Consider the following 25,579-nt stretch of genomic DNA (forward strand, 5'->3'; position numbering starts at 1 on the left):
CTAGAGAAAGTCAGAAGTGAAGTCATTAACAGATATTTGAAAAGGAATACCTGTATTTATGCCCACTGCATAACACTTATTACTTGCTCTTCCTATGTTAATAATGGACACATTGGTCTGTATTGTGGCTGTGTGCATTTTTCCACATCATTGAACACAGTCAGCTGTAACAAAACAAACTTTGAAATAAACTACAGCCATGAGACATCCCACTGTCCGTTTTTAATTCTGCAGATAGATATGCATTCCAAGATTAATGGAGAATGGATGTTAACTGGATTATACTTGGAAAAATCAAGACATTTAATGGTGTTAAAGCACTTTTTTCTCCCATTTTAAATTATTTTCTATGCAGTGGGCCTTACAACTACATTTTGTTGCTTGTATGTTTCCTCTTACAACAGCTAAGATGCAGGTGCAGTGTTTACTTACACAGATAAAACTAAAGCTAGAAACTCTACCCCTACTGCCGATACCAACCTGATTAGTAGGCGGAGCTTGGCTCGCAGCAAAGATGGCCGCTTGAGCCTCGAGCTCCAGAGCGTAGAAACACTATCCTACTATTATCCTGCCTTGCACTGCCAAAATCTCGACTGGTTGTGGTGCCCCCGGCATAAGACACCTTTGCCAACTTGGGACTTTCTTCCTGGACCCTGAGGCCCGTCCCTAGCCGACGAAACGGTAGACGACTGCCGCGAAGTGGGAGGCCGCTGATCCTCGGGTGGCAATGAGGAGGGGGGCAGAGCGACATCGCAGTGCGTGCGGCGTCATGAACTCGGATTAGGCGATCGCCTCCATATCCGGGATCTGGACCTGTGCGGATTGCAGCCCGCAGCACAGGCATCGCTTACAGTGCTACCGCTGCAGGCAGCGGGCCAAGGGACGGCTGCGGAGGCGCCATTCACACTGGATGGCCTGCCCCAACAGCGGTGAAGAGCTGCGCCGCCACCCCCCCCCCCTCTCTCCCCCAACAAAAGCGGTGTGGCCGGAGCCACGAGCATCGAAGGGGGACGCCTGCAGTGGAGGTACTGCAGCGCGGGGGGAGCCAGCGAACCCTAGGGGCTCTACAAGCTGAGGCATAGCACAATGGGAAGGCAGAGCCGCCATTTTGCCTGCAGCTAGGAGGAACAGAACAGTCAGTCATCAAGAGTCCCTGCATGGCCTGAATGACCTGCACTGCATAGACACCTACTGAGATAGGCACTGGCAGAGGTGTGATGTAGGGGCGCAACGCCTGAGTGCAGGAACTCAGAGGCTCCTAGTAGATTGAAGCGTCTGCTTACATCGTAGCGCAGAGGATCATAGAATTGCTGCGTCACCAGGTCTCTGCTACAAGACTGAGGTAGTGACTGGGACACTGGAAGATTGCGCAAAGAGTGTGACTCAGAGGGGGCGGCAGACTGGTGGCCTTACATTCCTCAAACAAAGGCACTGCGACAGGTGCGGAGCCAAGACCCTGCGGAGAGTCATGCTGACCAGCATCAGCGTCTGAGGAAAGGCAGCTACGGTTCCAACCAGACATAAATGAGGGAGTACGCCCCTGCTACACAATTCCTCTGGGGTGAGACCTGGGGGACGAGCTGTGCAGGACAGAGGTGGGTACCACGGAGGGGGTGCACAGAAGGAGTTGGACTTCCTCCTCCTGCAGAGACGTGCCCGGCTACCAATCACTTATTACTTTGGACCCTTGCTGAGCGGGGTGGCTAGGGCACTGCGCGGCACAGAGTTTCCTGCAGGATGTCTTAAGTCGTCCAACCACACAATAGCAGGTGGAGCGGCGCAAGGTCTGGTGGAGCGTCAAGCAGTACTGGGTGAAGCTCTCTGCGGCAGGTACGCATTGTAGCGCTGTGGTCACACATCGCACAGCTTTTTCGTGAAGGGGGGTTCCACAACCGCAGCCCAAGAGGGAACTTCCGGTCACCCTCTATCACCTGGTTACTGAAGAAATGTTCCGCGCCGACTTGCGGATAGCCCCGCTACATCAGTAAGAATGATGGGCAAATCGGACAGGAGGTCTCTGTTACCAGATACCTGAGAGCCTTGCTAGTCACTATAAAACCATACACAACACTCAATGGGGTTGGTCTGGAAAGTCATAGTAGATAGAAAAGGAGAAATTGCTCTTTTTCTAGGTGTCCCCTCACTCACCAGGGTTGCCCCATGGTGACATGCTTCATCATTGGGGCCATCCCAGTCCTCTACGGGCTGGGGCGTGCTGCGACTTGCGAATTACGTAGGAGCACTTATAACTGACTATGTGTGGTGCAGATGTGATAGTGGAGTGGACTAAGTGATGTATTTAAAAAATACCTGCCCAGTAGGTTTTCAATAGACTTTATTCTTGCCTCTAGGTGGTAATATTAAAAATGGGGTGGAAGAATAGGGGTCCGCACCGCACCTTGGGACCCCGACTCCAGCCAGGCGCCCGTTGCGCTAAATCATAGCAAAACTGTTGACCTATCGAGACAGGGACGCGGCTCTGCGTGCGGCGAGGGACAAACAAATACTGCCATACGATTGGTCAAACAGCTCACTCTATCTGGACTTTACCGCCCGAGTGCAGGAGGCGCGTAGGCAATTTGTCCCCATGAAGAAGCAGCTGCGGGAGGTGGGTTTAGACTATGCGATGCTGTACTGGGCTAAGCTGCATGTGAACAGGAAAGGAAGATCACATATCTTCATAGACCCGAAGGGTCTGCAGAAGGCGCTTAAAGACTGGGACAAGGAGCAGAGGCAAAGTCCGGAGCGACAGCTTTTGGAAGAAGCTGCTGGGGGTTCACTAGAGGAACAAGACTGAAAGTGGTCAGATGGCACGCACTCGTTAAGTATCCTGTGAACGGGGGCGGGGGAGGCCCGTTGGTAATATATATAATGCTGTTTTGAAGCTGACAATTACTGGTACCCCACTGTAAATTGCTCCCGATAGACTGACTACTGTTATTAGGTATCCGTGTGATGGACAGTAAACAGGCTACTCTATAGCAATTTCCATGTGGGTCACTGGGAGTGACCATTAGCAAGCGCGTTGTCAAAGGGTATTTGACACTATGCTGGGGGTCACACATTGACATCTGTTGCATTGACTTGTGGATTGGTGGTGGAGGCAATAAGAGGGTCTTGCGCTCGGAGGTCGAGGCAGGGAACAAATTGGCATCTAACTTGGGGGTTGAGCAAGAGCGACCTCTGCCTGCAAGTGAAAACCATCACTTCTGTTAATTTGGTTGGGGGTGGGAGGGGGTGTAGTGTGGGAAGTCCCTATATGGGATGCAGCGCAACCGAGTTGTGGGAGGTCCGCCGTGGGAGGGGAGGGGGGAAGGGTTGGGTCGCAATATTTTGTTAAGAGGTTAGCTAGGTCAGGCACATCGTTATACAACACACAGTGCACGTACCACTCGCAGGACTCAGGATGTTATGTGACGCACTATAGACAGGATGGTGACGGCTAAAGAGGCCACTTCCCAAAAGCCAGTAGATTCCCTTAGAGCGGTGACGTGGAATGTAAGGGGCCTTAATGACCACCGCAAATTACGTAAAGTGTTAAGCTACCTCACTAGACACAACGTTGGCATTGCCTTCCTGCAGGAGACGCACCTCTAGCTTCAGAGCCCAATGATGCATTCCAGGAGCCTGACGGGAAATGTTAACACTGCAGGTTTCACGACTCACGCACGGGTAGTAATGATATCATGGGTCAACCCCAGGTCCGACTATAAGCTGCAATTGTTAACAGCCGGCACGGGCGGTGGGTTTGTGATATCCCCCTGTCAGGGTAGGGGATTTGACTTGCTATTGGTTAATGTATATGGCCCCAACTATGAAATCCCGGAGTTCTTCACCATACTGGCCGACATAGTGGGCAGAAGTGGAACGACTCAAATGATATGGGGAGGTGACTTCAATTTGGGTAGAAACCCGAGCCTAGACAGATCATGTGGACCATTAAGGAAGCCGGCGACGGCAGTTAGAGCTATAGACAGGGCAATGATCAGATTGGCACTAGTGGATGTATGGAGAGAACTTCACCCTATGGAGGGCGGTTTCACACACTACTCCGCTTACTATAACCTACACACATGTATTGACTATTGGCTTAGGTCATTGTCTCTCATGTCCCAGATCTGTAGGTGTCCGGATCTGCTGCGTACTCTGTCTGATCACTCTCCCATCCTGCTGGTCCTGTCCACTCCTAGGAGGACTATCCCTCCATTCACATGGCGTTGTTGGACCCGCTTTTTAAAGAAACAATTGCAGAAGCGATAGAGACATTCTTTACCACTAATATAGAGTCCGTGGACAGTTTCCAAACGGTTTGGGAAGCGTTTAAGGTGTATATTAGAAGGGTGGCCATATCCAAGCACTCCGGGGTGCTTCGTGACATACGACAGAGACTGTTGAATCTGGAGCGTAAATTGGGGGATTTGGAAGCCATACAGCAGTGGGATGGATGGGGAGTCCACTGAGGAACTGAAGACACTGCTTGAGGAGTATCACGAGGCGGCGGACAGTGAAGTGCAGCATCTGGGGAAATATGCCACAGCTCATACCCACGAAGAGGGCGATCGGCCTGGGTCAGTGCTGGCTAATATTCTGAAAGATAGAAGGAGAAAGACTTCCATCACTATGATCTGGTCGGAGAGGGGTGAACTACTTACTGAGGAGGCAGATATTGCTCATAGCTTTAAACAGTATTATACAAACCTGTATGCCTCACACCAGTCAGATATGGATTGGGAAATATTGCACTATCTGGAGCATATTAAATTACCTTTCTTAACCAATACACATAGGGAATTCCTGTCTCTTCCCATAGAAAGGGACGAGATTTTGGACGCTTTAGCTGCAATGAAGGAGAACGGTGCCCCAGGATCCGATGGCCTTACAGTGAATTTTTACAAGACCTTCATAGATATCTTGCACCCGCACATAGCAGAGCTGTTTGATGATATGTGTGTAACAGGACACATGCCACAATCAATGAGAGAAGCCATTTTGGTTGCCATTCCCAAGCCAGGTAAACCCCCGGAGGAATGTGGATCTGACTGCCCGCGTTCCTTATTAAACGTGGACACTAAGTTGTGCGAAAATCTTAGCTACCTTTTGACCCCATAATTAGTGGCCCCGGAACAGGCAGGGTTTGTGCCTGACAGGAGCCACAGTTATAAATTGCGTACTGTCTTTGGCACCCCCTCCCCACAATGCCTCCGTCTCCCGCCTCTCTACATATTTACTATCTCAATACCCGTTCCCTCATTCGCCACCAGCTTGAGATCTTCCAACTGCTGCATCAGAGCACCATCGATATCCTTCTGCTAACAGAAACATGGATTACTGAAGACTCAGCCCCCGATATCCTCGCAGCAATTCCTACGGGATATTACATTATGCATGCCAACCGGCCTGCAGGAAAGACGGGCGGCGGGGTGGCGGCCATCATCCGCTCGGAACATCATTTCTCTGAAGTCACCGTGACACCCATTCCCAAAACCGAATGCTTAGCTCTAAAATTTTCTTCTGCTAAGTCATCCTTCATTTGTGTCATCGTATACAGATCCCCAGATAATATGCCTCTCTTTCCCCAACTCTTTAGCGATTCTATCGCTCAACTTGCGATCAATCACGCGAATATCTTGGTGATTGGAGACTTCAATTATTGGCCATCTGATGCCCATGAAAGCAAATCCTCTGCGGAATTCTCGGACTCTTTAATTAGCATGAATTTTTCTCAGCACGTCCACACCCCTACTCACTTCAAAGGTCATATCCTTGACCAAGTCTGGACGTTCAATCTCGACATCTCCCCTCCTGCTGTCCTTCCCTGCTCCTGGTCCGATCATAGTTTTATTTCTTTTTACTTACATTTGCATACTATGTGCCCTCCTCCTCTTGTTAAAAATCTAATGGCTCGCAACTGGAAAAGGGCTAATATGCCTGAATTTCATGACTTACTGGCCTCCACTGCACCGTCAGGCTAGCAACATTGTTGCCCCTTTTAAAAAGATCAATGCTAAGCGCCCCCACGATGCACAACGTGGTTCTCGGACCAACTTAAAGCAGACAAACTTGCCTTGCGACAAGCTGAACGCCGTTGGCGCCGTAACTACGACCCGCTGCTTAAACTGGCCTATATCGACTCCTTAAAGTCTTATAAAAAATCTATTCTAACAGCTAAGACGGCCTACTTTTCCCAAAAAATAATGGACTCGAACAACAAAACCAAGGAGATCTTTTCAATTGTCAATGAGCTTTCTCTGCCTGATAGGGTTACTCCCCAACCCCAGCCAACTCAAACCCTTTGTGATTCGTTAAACACCTACTTCATCGAGAAAATCACAACCATAAAAAACAATATCCCTACCCCCGCGTCCCCTATTCCTCCTTCCCTTCCCCCCAAGAACACCAGTACCCTGACGGATTTTCCTCCCATTTCCCTACAAGATTTTTCCTCTCTTCTTCTCAAAGTCAGTTCGGGGTCTCCCAATGACTGCTGCCCCCCTCAGATTCTGAGAGAAGCTTTTCTTGCTTGTCCGGACCCCCCGCTAGCATTACTTAACAACTCTCTTGTTACTGGGGTGGTCCCTCGCTCTTTCAAACAAGCAGCCGTTCTACCCATTCTGAAAAAACCCAATGCGGACCCCACAACCCTTAGCAACTACCGACCTATCTCCCTCCTCCCCTATTTAGGAAAAATTCTGGAGACCTATGTAACCCGCTGCTTGAGCTCCTTTATAGAGCAATCCTCCTTCTTGGACCCCCAACAAGCTGGATTCAGACCCCTCCACTCCACTGAGGCAGTCATAGTAGCAGTTATGGACGCCCTCAGGAAAGGTGCAGATAAAAACATCTCTCAGGCCCTCGTCCTATTAGACCTCTCGGCGGCTTTCGACACGGTCGATCATACCATCCTGATCGACCGTGTCCACAATGCCGGTATCCAGGGGGTGGCCCTAGACTGGCTTAGATCATTTCTTGACCAGCGCTCACAATCTGTTCACTTGTCCACCTTCTCTGCACCTTACACATCCCTCACTTGTGGTGTCCCACAGGGCTCTGCACTTCCCCCCTTCTATTTAATTTGTATCTACAACCCCTTTTGTCTTCCCTCCGCAATTCCCCGGTCACAATCTTCAATTACGCGGACGATCTCCAGTTAATTTTCCCCATTGACTCCCTCCCTTCCTCCCGTCTCAACTTTCAGTCTATCATGCTGACCATCGCAGAGTGGATGTATCACAGTCAATTAAAGTTAAACCCCACCAAAACTGAGCTCGTCCTTGTAGGGGGTCCCACTCATCCATCGAACTCCACCTTTTGGCCAACATCCCTGGGGTCAGCACCCACCCCAGTGAGTACAGTCAAAAGTCTGGGGGTGATCATTTCTGATGACCTTTCTATGCGACCGCAAATCAACTCTGTCGCATCATCCTGTTTCTTCCATCTCAGGCGGATCCGCAAAATCAGTAGGTTTCTCACCAGAGATGCCCTGATTCAAGTTATCATCGCTCTCATCACCTCCAGGTTAGACTACGCCAACACGCTGTATGTCGGTATTCCTGCATGCCACCTCCATCGACTGCAGTTGGTGCAGAATCAGGCTGCCCGCCTGATTTTCCGCCAACCCAGACATCAGCATGTCACTCCTCTTCTTCGTAGTCTGCACTGGCTCCCAGTCTCCAAGCGCTGTACCTTCAAGCTGGCATGCTCAGTTTTCAAGGCCCTCTCCGATGCAGCCCCTGCCTTCATCTCTTCTGCCTTGACTCGCCACATCCCCTTGAGAACTCTTCGCTCAGCATCTCTCAACCTCCTTGTGATTCCCAAATTCAAGCGGAATAAGCACGGTGGTTTGAGTTTTTCTGTTCTTGCCCCCTCCACTTGGAACTCTTTGCCACCTTCCCTTCGTTTATGCCCCAATTATGATTGTTTCCGCAGATTATTAAAAACTTTTCTATTCCAATCTGTATACGCATAACTCCCTCACCTTGATCACTGCACCTGTCAAAGAGCGCCATGAAACCGTTGGTGAAAGTGCGCGGTACAAATAATTTAACGTAACGTAACAATGCAACACGTCCGACCGGAAACTAGTGCTATTGCCGTATTCCTGGACATGGAAAAGGCATTTGACTCGGTGGAGTGGCCATTTATGTCACAAGTATTGTCTAGAATGGGACTTGGCCCCGTCCTTTTACAAATGATTGGGGTGCTGTATAATGCGCCCTCTGCGCGGATCCGGCTGCGGGACTTAGTTACAGATGCTATATCCATCTCTAGGGGGACCCGTCAGGGCTGCCCTTTGTCACCGACACTATATGCCTTGTTCGCCGAGCCCTTAGCATGTGCGCTCAGGGAATACCACAGCCACAGGGGGTAAGTTTTTCCACCTATAAGATAGTGGTCTCCACGTATGCAGATGACACGCTGCTTTATGTTAGAGGCCCCGAAAAAAACCTGTCCCCGGTCCTGAGAGAGGTGGTATACTTTGGGGCACTCTCCGGATTAAAGGTTAGTTGGTCTAAGTCCATAGCCTTCCCCCTCACCCCATCCACTACGCCATTTGAGATGGAGTACCCACTGCAGTGGTCGGATGATTCCGTCAGATATCTTGGCATCAGGTTACATACAGACTCAGAAATAGTTTTCAGATAAAATTATGGCACAGCTGTTGACAAACTAGAGGACGACGTCAAAACTTGGATCGGGCTCCCCCTATCGCTCATCGGTAGGGTATATATTATGAAGATGGTGGTGCTTCCTAGATTTGTATTCCTGTTTACTAATGTGCCAATAGTATTACCAAGCTCCTTCTTCACTAGGCTCAATAAATCCCTGGTGCGGTTGGCTTGGGTGGGCAAACAGGCATGTGTCCAATGGAGAGTTCTCACTTTGCCATACCATCTAGACGGTTTGGGTGCACCAGACCTGGAGCTGTACTATAGGGTGGCGCAGGGGGCGCAGGCACATAGCTGGATACACGGCGCAGCTAACATACCATACCTCAAACTCGAGAGACTGTTCACTGACCCTCTTCCCCTCCTGGCTGTTATTTTGGAGCCGGTTGACCGTAGGCTTGGGATATTAGACTCCTTAAATTTGACTCTGCATACCTGGAGCTGCATACTACAATACTCTCCGGAGATGCCTATGGAGTGGGCGGTTTGGTTGACCCCTTGGAGAGATAAGGGAGTAGTGCGAGCCCTCCGTACAGCCGGTATTCATAAAGTAGGGAACCTGTTTTCGGACAGGGTCCCCAAAACATGGGAGGCAGTCACTGCCATTGAGGATTCTCCCACTATGCTGCAGCGGTTTTAGTTCCATAGGGTGAGTGGAGCACTGCGGCAACACCTTGGGGATGACATGGACGAGCCCCCTGAGGTCCCGGAGCTATCGTACCTCATTAAAACTAAGTCCTCCCCGTAGACTAGTCTCCAATTCATATAAACTAGCGATGTCCCAGAGAGACAATCAGTACACCAAAGCCAGACTTGCCTGGCAGCGAAACTTGGACATCATAATTGATGACGTCATGTGGTCATATTGCTGCACCAATTCAAAGCAAATATCTCTGCATGGCAAACATAGATTGATACATTTTAAATACATTAATAGAGTATATTATACGCCGGAGATATTGCATAAGTATGGCTTACGAGAAGACTCAGCTTGTGAAAGATGTCTCTCCCCGATGGCGGACTTTCTTCACTTAGCGTGGGGTTGCCCTGGTGTCTTTAAATTCTGGGAAAACATATTCCGAGAGATAAGCACAGTTGCTGAGCTGGAGATCCCCCCTAACCCAGTGGTGGCGCTGTTGGGGTACTCTAGAAAATTGCCGAAGGCTGCACGTAGACTGGTAGACTTCAGACTGCTGATGGCGAAGTGTAGGGTGACAATGTGCTGGTTAAGAGGACATTTGCTCACGGTCTTGCAGTGTTCACAAGACGTACTCTACTGCTGCACGCAATCTGAAAATTTCAGCGAACTCCTCCCACCGAGGAGCAGACCAAAGAACCTCTGGGGATTATATACTGCATATCTAAGATGTGGTAGTGGGGACATAGCGACAAGGACGGGGGCAGAGGCAGGTACTAGTGCTCCGGTGCCCTGAGGTGCTCGGAATTTTAAAGGGCAGGATGGATTCCACAGACAGAGGGACCGCCAATGTGAAGGTTGAGGGCGGGGCTAGAATGGAAAGTTGACATGGATTGAGTGTATGAGAAGGACTGGGGGGATCTGGAACTAATTGGCGATTAAACTTGAACCTCATGGTTGTGTTCATTCTGTATAGCCAGAGTCCTGTGAGCAACTGACTGGCCTGACACCTCATTGTTTGGTTGAGGGGAAAGGGGGGGTTCTTTTTGTTTTTGTTTCTATTTTTCTCTTGAATTAGAAAACTTTGTGTTCCTTTGAGATGCAGATAATAGCATTGACATGCGGCGAAAGAACTTGGTTCCCTTCCTGGCATTGAAAAAAATATGGTTTTTTAAAAAGGCGCTAACCGGCCTCTGGGATGTGGGAGGCGCTGTATCGTGATGTGCCTTCAGTACGAGCGCAGCCGGCCTCAGGGTTGTAGGCATTTTGCTGTGTATGTCAAGGGGAACTTTCATTCATAATAAAAAATAAAAAATAAACCTGATTAGTAAATTCATAAAGTCAAGGCAAATAGTGAACACCTTGAAACAAATCAGTTTTTTATTAAACAGTTTTTTTTATTTTGAAGTGGAACAGCATTGGTGAAATACTTGGCAAGCCCTTAGGATATTGAACATGTTAAATTGATAGCAGAGGTCAGTACCTAGTGGGAAGTGTCTACTAACAAATGCTTCAAAATATTGGAGTAGAAAGGTGCCACGTATGCCAAAGCAGGCTGGTGCAATTTGGTGCATTTACACTAGGTTGGATTACTGAATCACAACTAGGAAATTGCAATTCCTAGTGTACAAAATAGGTATAAATAAAATAGCGATTTATAATAATTTCGCAAATCCACCTACCTCATGACATTGGTAGGTCACAATATGCGATCCATTTGGAATCGCAGCCATTTCAGGGATGGTGGCAGCAGACCACCAATCTTTTTTTAAAATGTAGCCCATTTACCTTAAAGGAATACCATATGCTTTTCAAACGAAAAAAAAACTTTGAGGTTTCATTATTTATGAGTAGGCAGTGGTCCATTAAGGCACTGCATGCTCTTAAAAAATGTATTTTATACATTCTCAAAGTGTCCCTTGGGGATCCCTTCTTATTTGCGAATAGGTTGCCTCCTCCTTTATATCACTGCGATTCAGTATTTGAGGGGGCACCCTAAACATGGTCCTTCCAAATACCATATCTGTAACAAAAATTGCGATTCAGTAACATTTAAAGATGTATTTTTGCAGTTGAAAAGGCCTGATTCTGTAAATCGGGCCATCTCGACCGCAAAAAATGCTTTATACATATGGCACTTGGTCAATTGATACATAGGCATATTGAGTCTATCAACTGTTTCCATTCTCATTAAGAAATGTATGCATTTAACTTAATCAGATATATCAGTTGGATATTGGTGTAATATGGAGTGACTATATAATCTGGACAGTGTCGTTTTATATCTAGGGAATTTTCAAGTGTAAATTGGATGAGAACTTGATTTTGAGGGTCGTTATAAATGTTTTAAATAATATGGTATAATACATTACATATTCCTTTTCCCTCAAAGTATTTAATACATTTTCTCAACTAGCCCAATGATTGGGCAAGACAAGGACTCATAGTTCAAACTGATAAACAAGTTTAACCTTTTACAAGCTCTCATATACATGTCCGTCACTGTGTTAACTCAATCAAGACATACTATACTGTCTGTCCGTTCATGTAGAACTGTAACAGCAAATTCAGCAATTCAAGCTGTGCATCTCACACAAGCTCATATATTTGAACTGAGAAAACTTTCAGAGATCTGTAACTAAGTTATTGATGAATGTTGCATTAGTGAAAGCAGAATGGTTTATGCTTTGTTTACTGCTCCCCTAGAAATCAGACAGCAGTTTAAGTGGCATTAGTGAAGATGATGACACTAAATCAAGCAGAAAAACCATGAAGAAAAGTATCACAAGAAGCAGTGCCATGAGACTTCACATGTCTAAGGGAGCAACTGACTCTAGCACGCGTGAACCAAACGAAACCACACCAGATGGAAAGCACAGGTAAATGAAACAATCTCTCCTTAATACAATGGAACTAAATGTTTTGTTTCTCAAACTGGTGAATATTATTCGTTTCTAGTGTACAGTTTACATTGTGATTCATGAGTAAAGTGAAGATGCTAATCCTCATACTACCTTGAGCATGACCATTCTTTCAGTGCATTTGGTTGTGACTGTAATGTGAGAATCTTCACGCTCCATGTCTTATGAGGAATCATTGTCATTAAGAGATTTAAGGGTTTATAACCTCACTGCTTTATGATGTTCATTATGTCTGTAGGAGGCACTTGCCATCGCCTGAAGATCCTCCAGAGCGTGAGCAGAAAGCAGAACCTATTAAACTGACTGTGGATCGGTTGACACTGCTGGGTAGAATACGCTTAGCTAGAGTAATCGTGGAGTCCTTAAAAGTCCCTCCTGAGAGCAACCACACTACGCCAAGCAAAAAAACTCAGCAAGGCAAACCACCACGCCCTGCGGCACCTGTAAAGCGGTAACATTATTAAATTATATAAAGCTATGAGTGCATCTTAGTACAAACAAGAATATAATGTAGGTACTAGCTACCTTGCAACCACAACAATATGGGCCACATGTATAAATAATTTTGCATACGCAAACGGTGCAAATAACAAAATTCAGCTGTTTGTGAATGCAAAATACCCTTTCAGGATGTATGAAAGCCTTTATAGTCACAATTTTAGTAAAGCACAAAAATTGTGATTACCTAAAATTACGTCTACAAACAGGGACTCGCAAATTGCAATTCCCTTAGCACATGTACCAATCATTTTCTAAATGCAAACTGTGCGGTTAGGAAAATGCTATTGCTATGGACTTCAAGTAGATTTGTAACCATGTGCAAATTTTGAAAAATGGATTTTCAAAGTGCCATAGAGCGCACACATGCCCCCAGGGCAATGGTGCCCTTTACATATGCATATGTGTTTGGGAGGGTGCTTAAGGGGGGGCCTTGGGATCCTGGGCACCCTTTTCTTTGCCTTACCTAATTTGCGGAAACAACTTGCACTTACAAAACTATGTAATATTAAGGAATCGCTAAATCCTTGGAGATTCCTTACATACATAGCATTTTGCAATTACCAAATAGTGATTCAGTAAAATCGCTATTTGGTAATCACAAAATTCTTTTTTGATACATGTGGCCCTATGAATGTAAGAAAAGAATGTAAGCATCAAAATAACTTTAGTTGATCAGTTGCCTTTGCACCGTCTTAAATACATGTTTATGAATTTGGAGGGTATAGAACTGGTTTCTTTGTGTTTATATGTGCTTTAGCAAGAAATCCATTTAACAAGTGTAATTGACAAGGATCTCCTGAAAGTCCCAGTTTTGTAATCAAACAACATATCCAGCTCAATAATCATTTAGCAGGCAATCCTTCTTCATTACGGGGTTGTTTTCTTTGCATCTGCTCTCTTCACTCACAACTTTATTTGGTTTAAAATATTATATGTGCTTTCACCCCTAATAATCGTATTACTTCTATTGTTTGCTGAGATATATTCACAGAGGCTCTGTCTTTTAATCATGCATACTATTGCATCTCCGTATTCAAATACACATTTTTGTTACATAAGATATACTCTCATTTAAAGTACTTCACTCTCACCTTGACCCATGTAATTTATCCACCCTGTGACAAAATTAACTTGGTTAAACATGGTATATTGTGTTCGAGGCATGTGGGCTGCTGAATTCATATCTTGTGCATAGATCGCCGCCTAGTGTTGGGTCCGGATGATTGCACCTTGTTGTCCTGGAAGATTCTTCGAAGTACCACGAGATAGGTGACTCTTCCCCTGGACTACAGTGCGCATGGGCATCTTCTCCATCCTCAGATTGTTTTTTTCCGCCATTGGGTTCGGATGTTATTCCTCTACTCCAACTTCGGAACCGAAACTAAACTTCATTAAAAGGCCAAAAGGCCTTCGACTTCGACGGTATTGTTCTCGCTCGGTACTTCTTGACTCGACCAAACTTTCCATCTTGATCCGGTCGTCGACGCGGGCCGTTGGGCCTTTCGACGCCACGTGGGTCTGCTGTTGATGGAAAGGAGCCCGTTCAAAAGGTGCCCACAATGCCACTCCAAAATCCCGCATACTGACAAACATACAGTATGCAACAAGTGCTTATCACCGGAGCACAAGGAAGAAAATTGCCCCGCTTGTGCCCAATTCGTTTCGAAGAAGACCATCCGGATTCGACGGGCCGCTAGGCAAGAGATGCAGTGACCGGCACCGGAACCGGAGAACATCTTCGATGATAAACACGACCTCCCAGAAGCGGCGGACTCTGATCTATAGATCGTCACCGTCGAAGACCAGTCGGACTCCGATGACCGAAACCCTCCGGGGCAAACCGTGAGTACACAGCCCCCAACGCCGCTTATCCCGAAACCGAAGGCTCCGTTGAAGCATCGCCTAAATTCCTAAGCCGAGATCGACAAGCTCCTTCAGAAGCCCCGCCTTCCGGCTCAGCTCCGAAGCGAAAAACAAAGCCTTCCGATAGCCCAGGGCCAAGTAACGTTCTCCCCAAGAAGGTTGTCGAACCCAAGAGGGTCATTGAACCTAAGAAGGCCGTAGAGCCAAAGGTCGTCGAATCAAAAGAAAGGCTTCGAGCCAAAAGTCGTCGAGCCGAAGAAGGTGGTCGAACCAAAGAAGGTCGCCCAACCCAAAAAGGTTATCGAGTCAAAGGCTATCGAGCCGAAGAAAAGCCTCGAACCAAAGCGGTTCGTCGATCCAAAAGGAACACACGACCCAAAGAAGGCCGTCGATCCTAAAAAGAGTTTGAATCAACAAAAACAGGATCACACCACAAAGCCAGTCGAACCGAAAAAAGTCATTGAGTCGACAAAAAACATTGAGCCTAAGAAAGCTATCGAGCATAAAAAGCGTATCGAACCAAAAGCTCCAGTCGATCCGAAACAGGTCGTCGACCCAAAGGAAACCGGCGAGCCGAAAACGACGGCTAAACCAACAAAAGACGTCGAACCGAAAAAGGTTACTGACCCCAAAGCAACAGTTGAGCCGAAAAAGACTCCACAACCAAAAGCCCTCGAGCCAAAAAGTCACAAACAAGTCAGTAAGCCAAAAACATTGGCGCCAAAGGCACGGACAGTGGAAGAAGAACTCTTCCATCCCGATCCGGAATCAGAGGAGCAATCTAAACTGTATATAAACCCTGAGACTGGCAAAGTTACAGTTTATTACCGGAAAAAGAGACCATTGGACACACACTCCTTCCCCTGTTCCTCCGAAGAAAAAGAACTTCGGGACTTCTCCATCTAGGCCTTATACTCCTCCTCCTTTCTATCCCAATATGCCTTTTGTGCCCTACTCCCCTACACATTTAGACTATAATGATGAGGATAACATGGGGGAAGATCCTCAAGATGACTTTAACGAACCAGAGGATCCACATCCACAGGATGACACATGGGAGGATCAGAATGATCCATATGAAACACAACCCATCCCTGATACCTCCCCATACCCTACATTGTGTTTAACCAACTGCTAGATAGGGCAGCAAAATACCACAAGGTCGACATGCACACTGACCCAATAGAAGAAGATTTTCTATTTCACACTTTTCCTACCTCTGAGAAAAATGTCAGGACACTTCCTATGCTGAAAGGGGTACTAAAACATGCGCCAGATATATTCAAAGATCCAGCCAGAGCACGTGTACTCAATCCCAGGATTGAAAAGAAATATAAGGCGACCCCTACAGACCCTGCTTACATTAAAGGCCAGTTGCCTTTAGACTCACTGGTAGTAGCAAACGCTTGCAAAAGAGCAAACTTGCAAACAACAGGAGATGCTCCACCTCCTAACAAGGAGTCTAAGATATTGGAAGCCTCAGGCAAAAGAGTGGCCTCACAGGCTTCTAATTCATGGAGGATTGCAAACACACAGGCTCTACTAGCTCGCTACGATAGAGCACACTATGACCAGCTTGAGGGTTTACTGCAACACCTGCCAGAACCTTACAAAGCTCAGGCTAACGACCTCATACAAGAAGGCAAATTTATTACCAATGCTTCCATTAAATGTGCGTTTGATGCAGCCGACACAGCAGCCAGGTCCATTAATACTAGCATATTACTACGCAGACACACGTGGCTACGCATCTCTGGTTGAATGAGGTGCAATCCACCATCCTCAACCAACCAGTTAATAAAGACTTCCTGTTTGGCCCTGTAGTAGATTCCATTTTAGATAAAATGAAAAAAGATACCGAAACTGCTAAATCTATGGGCGCACTGCAGTTTCAACAACACAGAGGTTCCTTTCGTCGCTCCTCCTACAGAGGCACCGCACGAGGCAACACTTCACAGACTTACTCTACATATAAAAGCAACACCCAAAGTTCCTTTAACAAAGGCTCTAACAGGGGAGATTATAGGGGCAATAATAACAAGGGCAGAGGACGTGGCGGCAATAACACCAGAGCCTCCACTGCCACCAAACAGTGACTTCATCACACTCCCTCCAAATAATCTAACACCAGTCGGAGGCAGAGTCAAACAATTCCTACCAGTCTGGAACGCAATTACCACAGACAGGTGGGTGAGACAAATTATCTAGTATGGTTATTGCCTGGAACTCTCTTCTACTCCACCCAACACACCACCCAAACACCGTCCTATGTCCAAAGAACACATCACCCTGTTACAACAAGAGGTGAAATCCATGCTAGAAAAGGGGGCCATAGAGCCAGTCCCTATTCAACACCAAGGGACAGGAGTATACTCACTATACTTCCTTATTCCCAAAAAGGACGGGTCCCTCAGATCAATATTGGATCTCAGACCGCTGAACCAATACATACTCTCGGAGCACTTCCATATGATCACTCTACAAGTACTCCCGTTACTCCAGCAAGGCGACTTCCTAGCAACATTAGACCTCAAGGACACATATGTTCACATACCTATACATCAAGCTCACAGGAAATACCTTAGGTTCACAATAGAAGGTCAACATTATCAGTTCAAGGTTCTCCCCATCGGGGTACCACAGCCCCAAGATTATTCACAAAATGTCTAGCGGTAGTAGCTGCACACCTCAGAAGGCAACATATCCACGTGTTTCCATACCTGGACGATTGGCTCATAAAAGCAAACTTGTTCGTGCAGTGTGCAAGCCATACATCTCAGACACTCCAGCTGCTACACAGCCTGGGTTTTTCCATAAACTACCCAAAATCGCATCTACAGCTCTCCCACATACAGCAATATCTGGGAGTTACAATAGATACCTCAGTAGCAAAGGCATATCCAAATTCAGCCAGGATAGCCAACATGCAGACTCTCATTCAAAGATTTCAGCCACAACACTTTTTGCCAGCTCGAGTGTTCATGCAGCTCATAGGCATGATGGCCTCCTGCATATTCATTGTCCCTCATGCCCGGCTTCAAATGCGTCCACTGCAAGAATGCCTAGCACGGCAGTGGAACCAAGCTCAAGGACAACTGAAGGACCTAGTGTTGGTAGACAGTCGCGCTTACAACTCTCTGCAATGGTGGAACCCACAAAACCTTTCCAAGGGGCGACTGTTCCAAGAGCCGGTTCTACAACTAGTACTAACAGCAGACGCATCACTGACAGGTTGGGGAGCCCACTTACTTCAATACACAGTCCAAGGGCTCTGGACAATCAAACAAAAGAAACTGTATATCAACCAACTAGAGTTGCTAGCAATATTTCTGACACTAAAAGCATTTCAGAAATACTTGTACAACAAGGCGGTGTTGATCCAGACGGACAACATGACAGCCATGTACTACATCCAGAAACAAGGAGGGACACACTCTCCACAGCTGTCCCACTTATCACAGAGCATATGGAGGTGGACAATTCCAAGACACATTTTTCTCCTAGCAGAACACCTGCCAGGGAAGGGCAATCAAATAGCGGATCTGCTAAGCAGACACAGCCAACAGCTACACGAATGGGAGATTCACCCCCAAGTTCTCCAACCATTCTTCCAGAAATGGGGGCACCCAGAGATAGATCTGTTTGCCACAAACGAAAACTCAAAATGCCAGTACTTTGCCGCCAGGTTCCCACATCCGTTCTCACAGGGCAATGCGATATGGACGAACTGGTCAGGCAGATTTGCGTACGCTTTTCCACCAGCTCCACTGATTCCGCTGGTGGCACGCAAACTACGTCAGCAGTCACTCACAATGATCCTGGTTGCTCCCACATGGGCAAGACAGCCATGGTACACAACGTTCCTGGAACTTTCAGTAGTTCCCCATCAAAAACTGCGCCTCTCGCTCCATCTTTTAACTCAGAACCATGGAGAAATCGAACACCCAGATCCCAATCAGATGAACTCTAGCGATCTGGCTCCTGAGGTCTTAGAGTTCGGATACCTTAACTTACCTCCTGATTGCATGAACATTGTCAAGGAGGCAAGACGGCCAACTACTAGAGCATGCTATGCAGCTAAATGGAAAAGATTTGTAATTTATTGCAACAATAACCAAATCAATCCATTAGATGCTTCCATCCAAAACATCTGCTACCTCTTGCATCTTCAAAGATGCAATCTAGCATACTCTTCTATAAGGCTACATCTTGCTGCTATAGCAGCATATCTCCAAAACAGGCAACACCTTTCCCTGTTTAGGGTACCACCAATCAAGGCTTTTATGGAGGCTCTTAAAAGGATAATCCCTCCAAAGCACCCACCTTCACCAGTCTGGAACTTAAATGTAGTACTTACCAGACTTATGGGACCTCCTTTCGAACCACTCCACTTATGTGAATTGCAATTTCTAACATGGAAGGTGGCATTCTTGATTGCCATTACCTCCCTCAAGGGAGTAAGTGAGCTTCAGGCACTAACAATTCAAGAACCCTTCATGCAAGTACATGCGAATAGGGTAGTACTTAGGACCAACCCTAAGTTTATGCCAAAAGTCATATCCACTTTCCATATCAATCAATCAATAGAACTGCCAGTTTTCTTCCAAAACCCACAGTCAGTAGCCGAAAGAGCCCTACACACACTAGATATAAGAAGAACTCTGCTATATTATGTTGACAGGACTAAATCATTTCGGAAAACAAAGCAACTGTTTGTTACTTTTTCACCGCAACATAAAGGTAATCCCATCTCAAAATCAGGAATAGCCAGATGGATAGTTAAATGCATTCAGATATGCTATCAAAAAGCTAAACGCACTCCAACAGTTCGCTCAAGAGCACACTCTACGCGTAAAATTGGGGCATCCATGGATTTCTTAGGGAATATTCCCCTTGAAGAAATATGTAAGGCAGCAACATGGTCTACCATACACACTTTCACTAAACACTATTGTGTAGACGTGCAATCAAAGCAGCAAGCTGCTGTAGGCCGGGCTGTCCTTAAAACTCTTTTTCCGACTGCTGCAGCTGGTACAGGTGACCACCGCTAGAGGAGATACTGCTGTACAGTCTATGCACAAGATATGAATTCAGCAGCCGACATGCCTCGAACAGACTATGCTACTTACCAGTATGCATCTGTTCTTGGCATGTAGGGCTGCTGAATTCATATTGCCCACCCTCCTCCCCGGTGCCTGTTACAGCTGCAATATTCTCTCTTGCAGTATTCTCTTTTGCATGGCCATCTCTTACTTTGCTATACTCCATCTCGGCCACAGTGGCGAAAAACAATCTGAGGATGGAGAAGATGCCCATGCGCACTGTAGTCCAGGGGAGGAGTCACCTATCTCGAGATACTTCGAAGACTCTTCCAGGACAACAAGGTGCAATCATCCGGACCCAGCACTAGGTGGCGATCTATGCACAAGATATGAATGTCAGCAGCCCTACATACCAAGAACAGATGCATACTGGTAAGTAGCATATTCCTTTTCATTCCTTAATAAAATATAAAATACTGACATTTACCAAAAAATAATATAATTTTGAATATTTTACTTTGGCCATTACTTTTTATGTGTGACTGACTTGTGTTTTACTTATTTAGATAGATAGAAGGCACGTGTGCAAAAGAGAATAGCATCTATACAGTTCTTGTGGTTGATAGAGGCTTCAGCATATTGTTATCTTTTTTTAAAGTACTCATATTGCCTTCCTGCCTCATATACCCCTGCCTGATTCTGAAATAACTACTAGTAAACAAAGGTCTATTAGCCAACTGTCAATGTAGTAAGATTATAGGCTAATTGGCTGGAGAGATGTATACTGTAGAGAGAAATGTCTTCACTTTTTGCTTCCTTCTGTGGCATTCAACCTGTCAGTGGACTTTCTAGCTTACTCTTCCCCCCCACTCCCGTCTCCTAACCACTACTAACACCTCCCAAATAAATCTGATTGGACACATTTGAGCCCTTTCGAGGTGATCCGTATGTGTCTGTATTTCCCGATAGTGGAGCGCAGAGCAGATTTCCATTTATTGCCAGTGAGGCTGCTGATGGTTTGAGTCAGCTGAGATTTTTGAGGAGCACAGGCTATTTAGCTATGATCCCTCCAGCTGGGAAGTCCATTTCAACTTCACGGTTCTTGGAGCATCCTCATCCTCAGAGATCTTATTGCAACTTCACACCTGTCTGATTTCTGGCTGCAATATACAGTCATACCAATGCCCCACAAAAACACAGAGTGACCAGCTCCAATTCTTCACTTTGAAAGTGGTGGATGTATAAGACATTGCATAGCGGTGGGTTCGGGGCCTATCGGAGACATGCCAGGAATGAAAGTGTGTTCATCTTTCATCACCTTGACTTACCCCTAGCATTCCCTGACTTTGTAGGAGCCCATATCATTTCTTTTAAACATGTGGGGATACACATTTTCAGTGTAGGTATTAAGGGTGTAGTACATTGTTCAATACTAATAGGCCTTATTCCTGAAGAGTAGGAAACCTATTTTTATCAATTATGGTTTCTGAGACAATATGATATTAGCCATAACTGGACATCACAGTGCCCCAGGCGTACGAGCCAAAACATTAAGAGAATAAGTTGAGACAGAGCAGAGGCAAAGGTTTTGCTACGTTGTAAGAGCCCATGCACTGGCTGAGCCATGAAAGTGTTTGGATGTAAATTGTGGGATGAACGTACAAGTATGATAAAGTTTCTTCAGAATTCTCAAAAGTGCATTTCTTTAACAAGCGGAAGTGTTTCACCTTAGAATATCAGGTCATATCACTATATTGAGAGGTATTTATTAAAAGTGATAGATTGTAAATAGAAACATTTATGCATGCTCCTTCCCTGACAACAATGCCGTTAGTGAATGAAGAAGCAAGTTAGTTGCCTTGTGAAACCTTTGTGTGGCCTAGATTCTTATTGTACATGGAGCAGCATTACAATAAATGACAGGTTTTTGTACAGTGCGTGTCCTGAACTCACTTATTTCAAGGTTCTCCAATATGCAATAATGAAGAAACAAGAGGCACAATAAAATGAATTATTTGCCTAGGATCACACTGCATGTCAAGTAGGAAAGCCAGGGATGATCCCAGGTTTTCTGGGTTCACATTGTGCAATTCTGCCACTAAATGGGGATCTCTCTGTCTCGCTCCCATTTTACATCAACGGTCTCTGCTCTCTTTTTGGTGCATGAGGTGACAGGCAGACGCCACAGCAAAGCTTGACTTCCTTGGGAGCGACGGTTCAAGTAGACCCCAAAGTGAGTCTGAGCCAGGCATCTGTCTCAAGCCATCTGTTGCTTGTAACTTTCTAGACCCTAATAGCTTCCAGGACCCACTGAGCTCATTGAGTTACCCAGGCAAGACTTGTCATTTGCGAGTTACTTCCCCTAGTGTTTGATATCCCGAGGGTACCTACTATGGGTGTTGGCCCATCTACAGCCCCAGCAGTCCCTACATTTGTGACTTTGACTGTGAAGAATAGAAATTGATATTTGGTTCATCTCTCTTCAGTGCAATCCATGTTAAGGGCCGCTGAAATTCGTTAGTCTCAGAGTATTCTTTTCAGAGATGCGTCTTGCTTTCCCAACAAAAGACTGAACTTTGAAAGCATTAGTCCCTGGAATAGTAGCACAATAGCACCAGAGCAACTCCAGTCCAGGCCAAAGCGGAATACAGATGCCACTGGTTCAAGTCTCATTTTTATCAGGGATCTCCTCCGTATTCTTTATCAGTCCTTACATATTTCTGTGGGGTTATTGTACTGAAATCCAGCTTCCAATGCTGTAACAAATGCAGAAGTTGAATGTTGGTGACAGACCCCCACAACACCCACAACAGGTGCATTCAGTACCTGTATACCGGTCAGTCACTTATCCAACATCTGAACCTCTGCCAACAAATGTACCTATAGTCATTTTGAGTGCTAAAGTTCAACTGTTTGGTCTGTTTCTAAGTTCATGGGTAGGGAGGAGAAGGTTTCTTCCTTTCATTTTTCAAGTAAGAGGAAAGATCATAGATTCTTATGTAGATCATCTTCATGTACATCTGCACTCGGTCTGATGGATTTTTGTACTCTCCTAATTCCTCAGACTTGCTTGAAGGTGGTCTCTTGTCCATAAAGCTTGAGGTAACATTGAAATCATATGTGGAGTCAGTTGCAGGACATGGTAGCAGTTGCATACAAACTATGTGCGGATATTGGAAAGAGGAACGTGAAGACCAATTTGTTTGTGGGGAAAACTTTCAAGGAACATAGAACTCCATTTGTCTGTAGTTTGTAGAGTCCAGTGACAAGTAGTTGATGCCACATCAATCTCCCAGAATGTAACATTGATTCACCTGGGTTTGGTCTCAATTTTCTCCACACTTCAGGGGCACACTGTGCAATTCCTGCACTCAACAAAATGCTTAATAGTAACTGAACAAAAAGCCGCCAGGGAACATTTTGCTATTGGAACTTAACATTAACCTAGGCTGTGAATTCTCTCGTTCTTCCAGTGCCAGGGAGCTACATATGCTTGTAGCTGGTTCTGCGAGACAGTAACATTTAACCCCTGTTCTTGCTCTGATTCTGGGGACACTAAAATTTCCCCCTTGCTGAGGTGATTACTGCATCTACCGACTACGGAAGGAAGACGTGATACTTGAACCTACAGGTACTAAGCCTATACCATTTGATTCAGCCTACCGTGAGGCTTGATCATTCAATTAAATCTGGTCATTTTTAGCCTTCCTTTAGGTTGCAACTGTATATGTCGGTAACTGTTGTACAAAATTTGTCATAAGTATATGTATATTTTTAAGTATTCCGAGCTCCCCATGTATAGGCAAGACTATTTAGTGCTTATGACTTTGGTGCAGATTCCCCTGGAAGAGAACTAGGATTACAGGTGAGTAACTTTTTTTTTTTTCCCTTTCCTTTTTAATGTGTGGAATACGCGAAATGCGTTTTACCCTGTAGTGACTTGATATTAAAGCTTTTACAAATACTAAAACACTCATCTCTAATTGCTTGTAAACTGACTTGTTAATCATCTTTATATTTTCAGCACTTTCTTTGTTGAGTTTCACTTTCCAGTGGCATCGTCCAAAAATGTATCAGGACAAGCTACCATGACGACCGAGATTACCCGGATAGCTTCAAGCAAAATAGCGGGTGGTGGTAAAGTCTTTATTAGTGTTCTTTAATAGTTTAAACCATTAAAAAAAAAAGTGTAATAGCCTGTGTTCAAGGTTTTCACTGTAATGAATATTACGAGAAGTCAAATTCTAGCTAAATTTACACGGGGAGCCATAGAGCAAGTGTCCCTTACACAAAAGGTGTTTTGGACTTTCATACAGTTTTGTAGTAGATAAATTATTCTCCATTCACATCTTTGAAAACAAATTGGGATTATTGTAGGGAGGAGCCCCTCACCACTCCTTTTTAGGAGAGTGAATGAGTAGCAGTATTTACTGGCAAAGTCTATACCATTCCATTTGATTCTTTTGCAAGCTTCTTTTCCTTGGGTGTTACACTATACTCAGAAATAAAAGATGGATTTTAAGTTTTTCTGGAAATGGGTGCAGATGTTTGTTGATGTCTGAGGTACAAAGAGACCTTTTCAAATCCATGGGTCCATGTTAATATGCAATTTTGCATTTGTATGCCCAGAAAGGGTCAACTGATAAAATTGACATTTTAGTGTTATCATAGATGCAATATACCTTGAAAAGCTTTGCCTGATATTTTAGACTGTGGCCATAAGCCTGTTATGGCCATGTGGCATAGGGTCCCAAAACAAGTTTTATATAGGCATCTATTCCAACAGAAATTTCTGTATAGGGTGTACTAGTCCATAGTCCGTGTGGCAGCTGGCAATATAGGGTCTATATAAGGAGGTCTTCGTTAAATTTCCATCCCTACATGATGTTTGCACAGGGATCGCAACTACAAGTGGTGATATGTTTATTTTACACAGTACGAAAAAAAGTGCACCTTTTTGTATTGTTTTTCCCCATCAATTACGATGTGTTAGACCTCTTGAAATAAAGTAGGGGGAAGAGGCCCATTTTAAACCGGACATGCATATTTAAGTGCAGGAAGTGCTAAGTGCCGCATGTTATACTCCATTTTTGAGGTCATAACATGCAATATCGTTCATACTCCTCTGGAGCACTTCTAATTGATGCCTAGAATACACGTTTGGGATGGGCTCCCACCAAGCAGAGGGTTCTGTGATTGTATTGAACTTGTTCTAGATATACAATTGGATGAAACTCCCTTTAAGTACTACTTCAAAGTACTAAAGAATGGTTTGGTCATAATGGTCCTCAAAAATGGCTTTCAAGAGCTTTAATACTGGTACAAAATAAAAGATTTGAGGGTGTGGAATCCTTCTTGAGTCCTTTGGTTGAAGAATGGATTTTGGATCTACTGAACGTTGTCAAATATATATATCATGTGATCAAGGCCCTTCGCGGGCTGAAACGCGTCATGGTCGACTTGGTGTTTGGACTTTATTAAAGAAGATTTTGCACCAGTTAAGGGTTCGTCTTGTCTTTGCAGATGAGATAACTCTGGGTAGTTCTCAAGTTTAGGTGGAAAGCAGCTCCTGTTAGAGCACTCTTAACACCAGCGACACTCTAGATCTGCTCACCTCAAATGTCTGTTTTTCTATCAAAGTTTTTAAGCATAGGATTAGCACATTGCCATCCACGCCGAGATAGAAAAGGACAAAGTCTTTTGCCATTTCTACAGCAAAGTCTTTAAGAATAGGACTTGCACAGTGCTGTCCTTGCAGAGCTATAAATGACAAAAGCCATTTATCACTCCAGGCACAATATTACAGCTTTGAATTGGTAAAATACCAACTCAAGCCAACCTGAAATGAGTGAAAGCAACCCCTGACACAGTGTTTCGCTCTAATTAGAGCTCTTCAGAGAGGTATAGCTTTGTCCAGACATAAGGGAGCACCCAGTATAAGTCAAAACA

General features: G+C 45.3%; 1 protein-coding gene across 1 annotated transcript in view; it reads left to right on the forward strand.

Moving 5' to 3' along the window:
* Positions 1-25,579, forward strand: part of C2CD3 (C2 domain containing 3 centriole elongation regulator) — a 607,356-nt gene that overhangs the window by 122,135 nt on the left and 459,642 nt on the right. Inside the window, exons 9-11 of the mRNA XM_086933829.1 lie at positions 12,010-12,182; positions 12,463-12,675; positions 23,655-23,767. Of these exons, the coding sequence (XP_086789955.1) occupies positions 12,010-12,182; positions 12,463-12,675; positions 23,655-23,767 (499 nt within the window). The remainder of the gene's footprint in view (positions 1-12,009; positions 12,183-12,462; positions 12,676-23,654; positions 23,768-25,579) is intronic.

Source organism: Lissotriton vulgaris, chromosome 8 (assembly GCF_964263255.1).
Source record: "Lissotriton vulgaris chromosome 8, aLisVul1.2, whole genome shotgun sequence".
NCBI classification, from domain to species: domain Eukaryota; kingdom Metazoa; phylum Chordata; class Amphibia; order Caudata; family Salamandridae; genus Lissotriton; species Lissotriton vulgaris.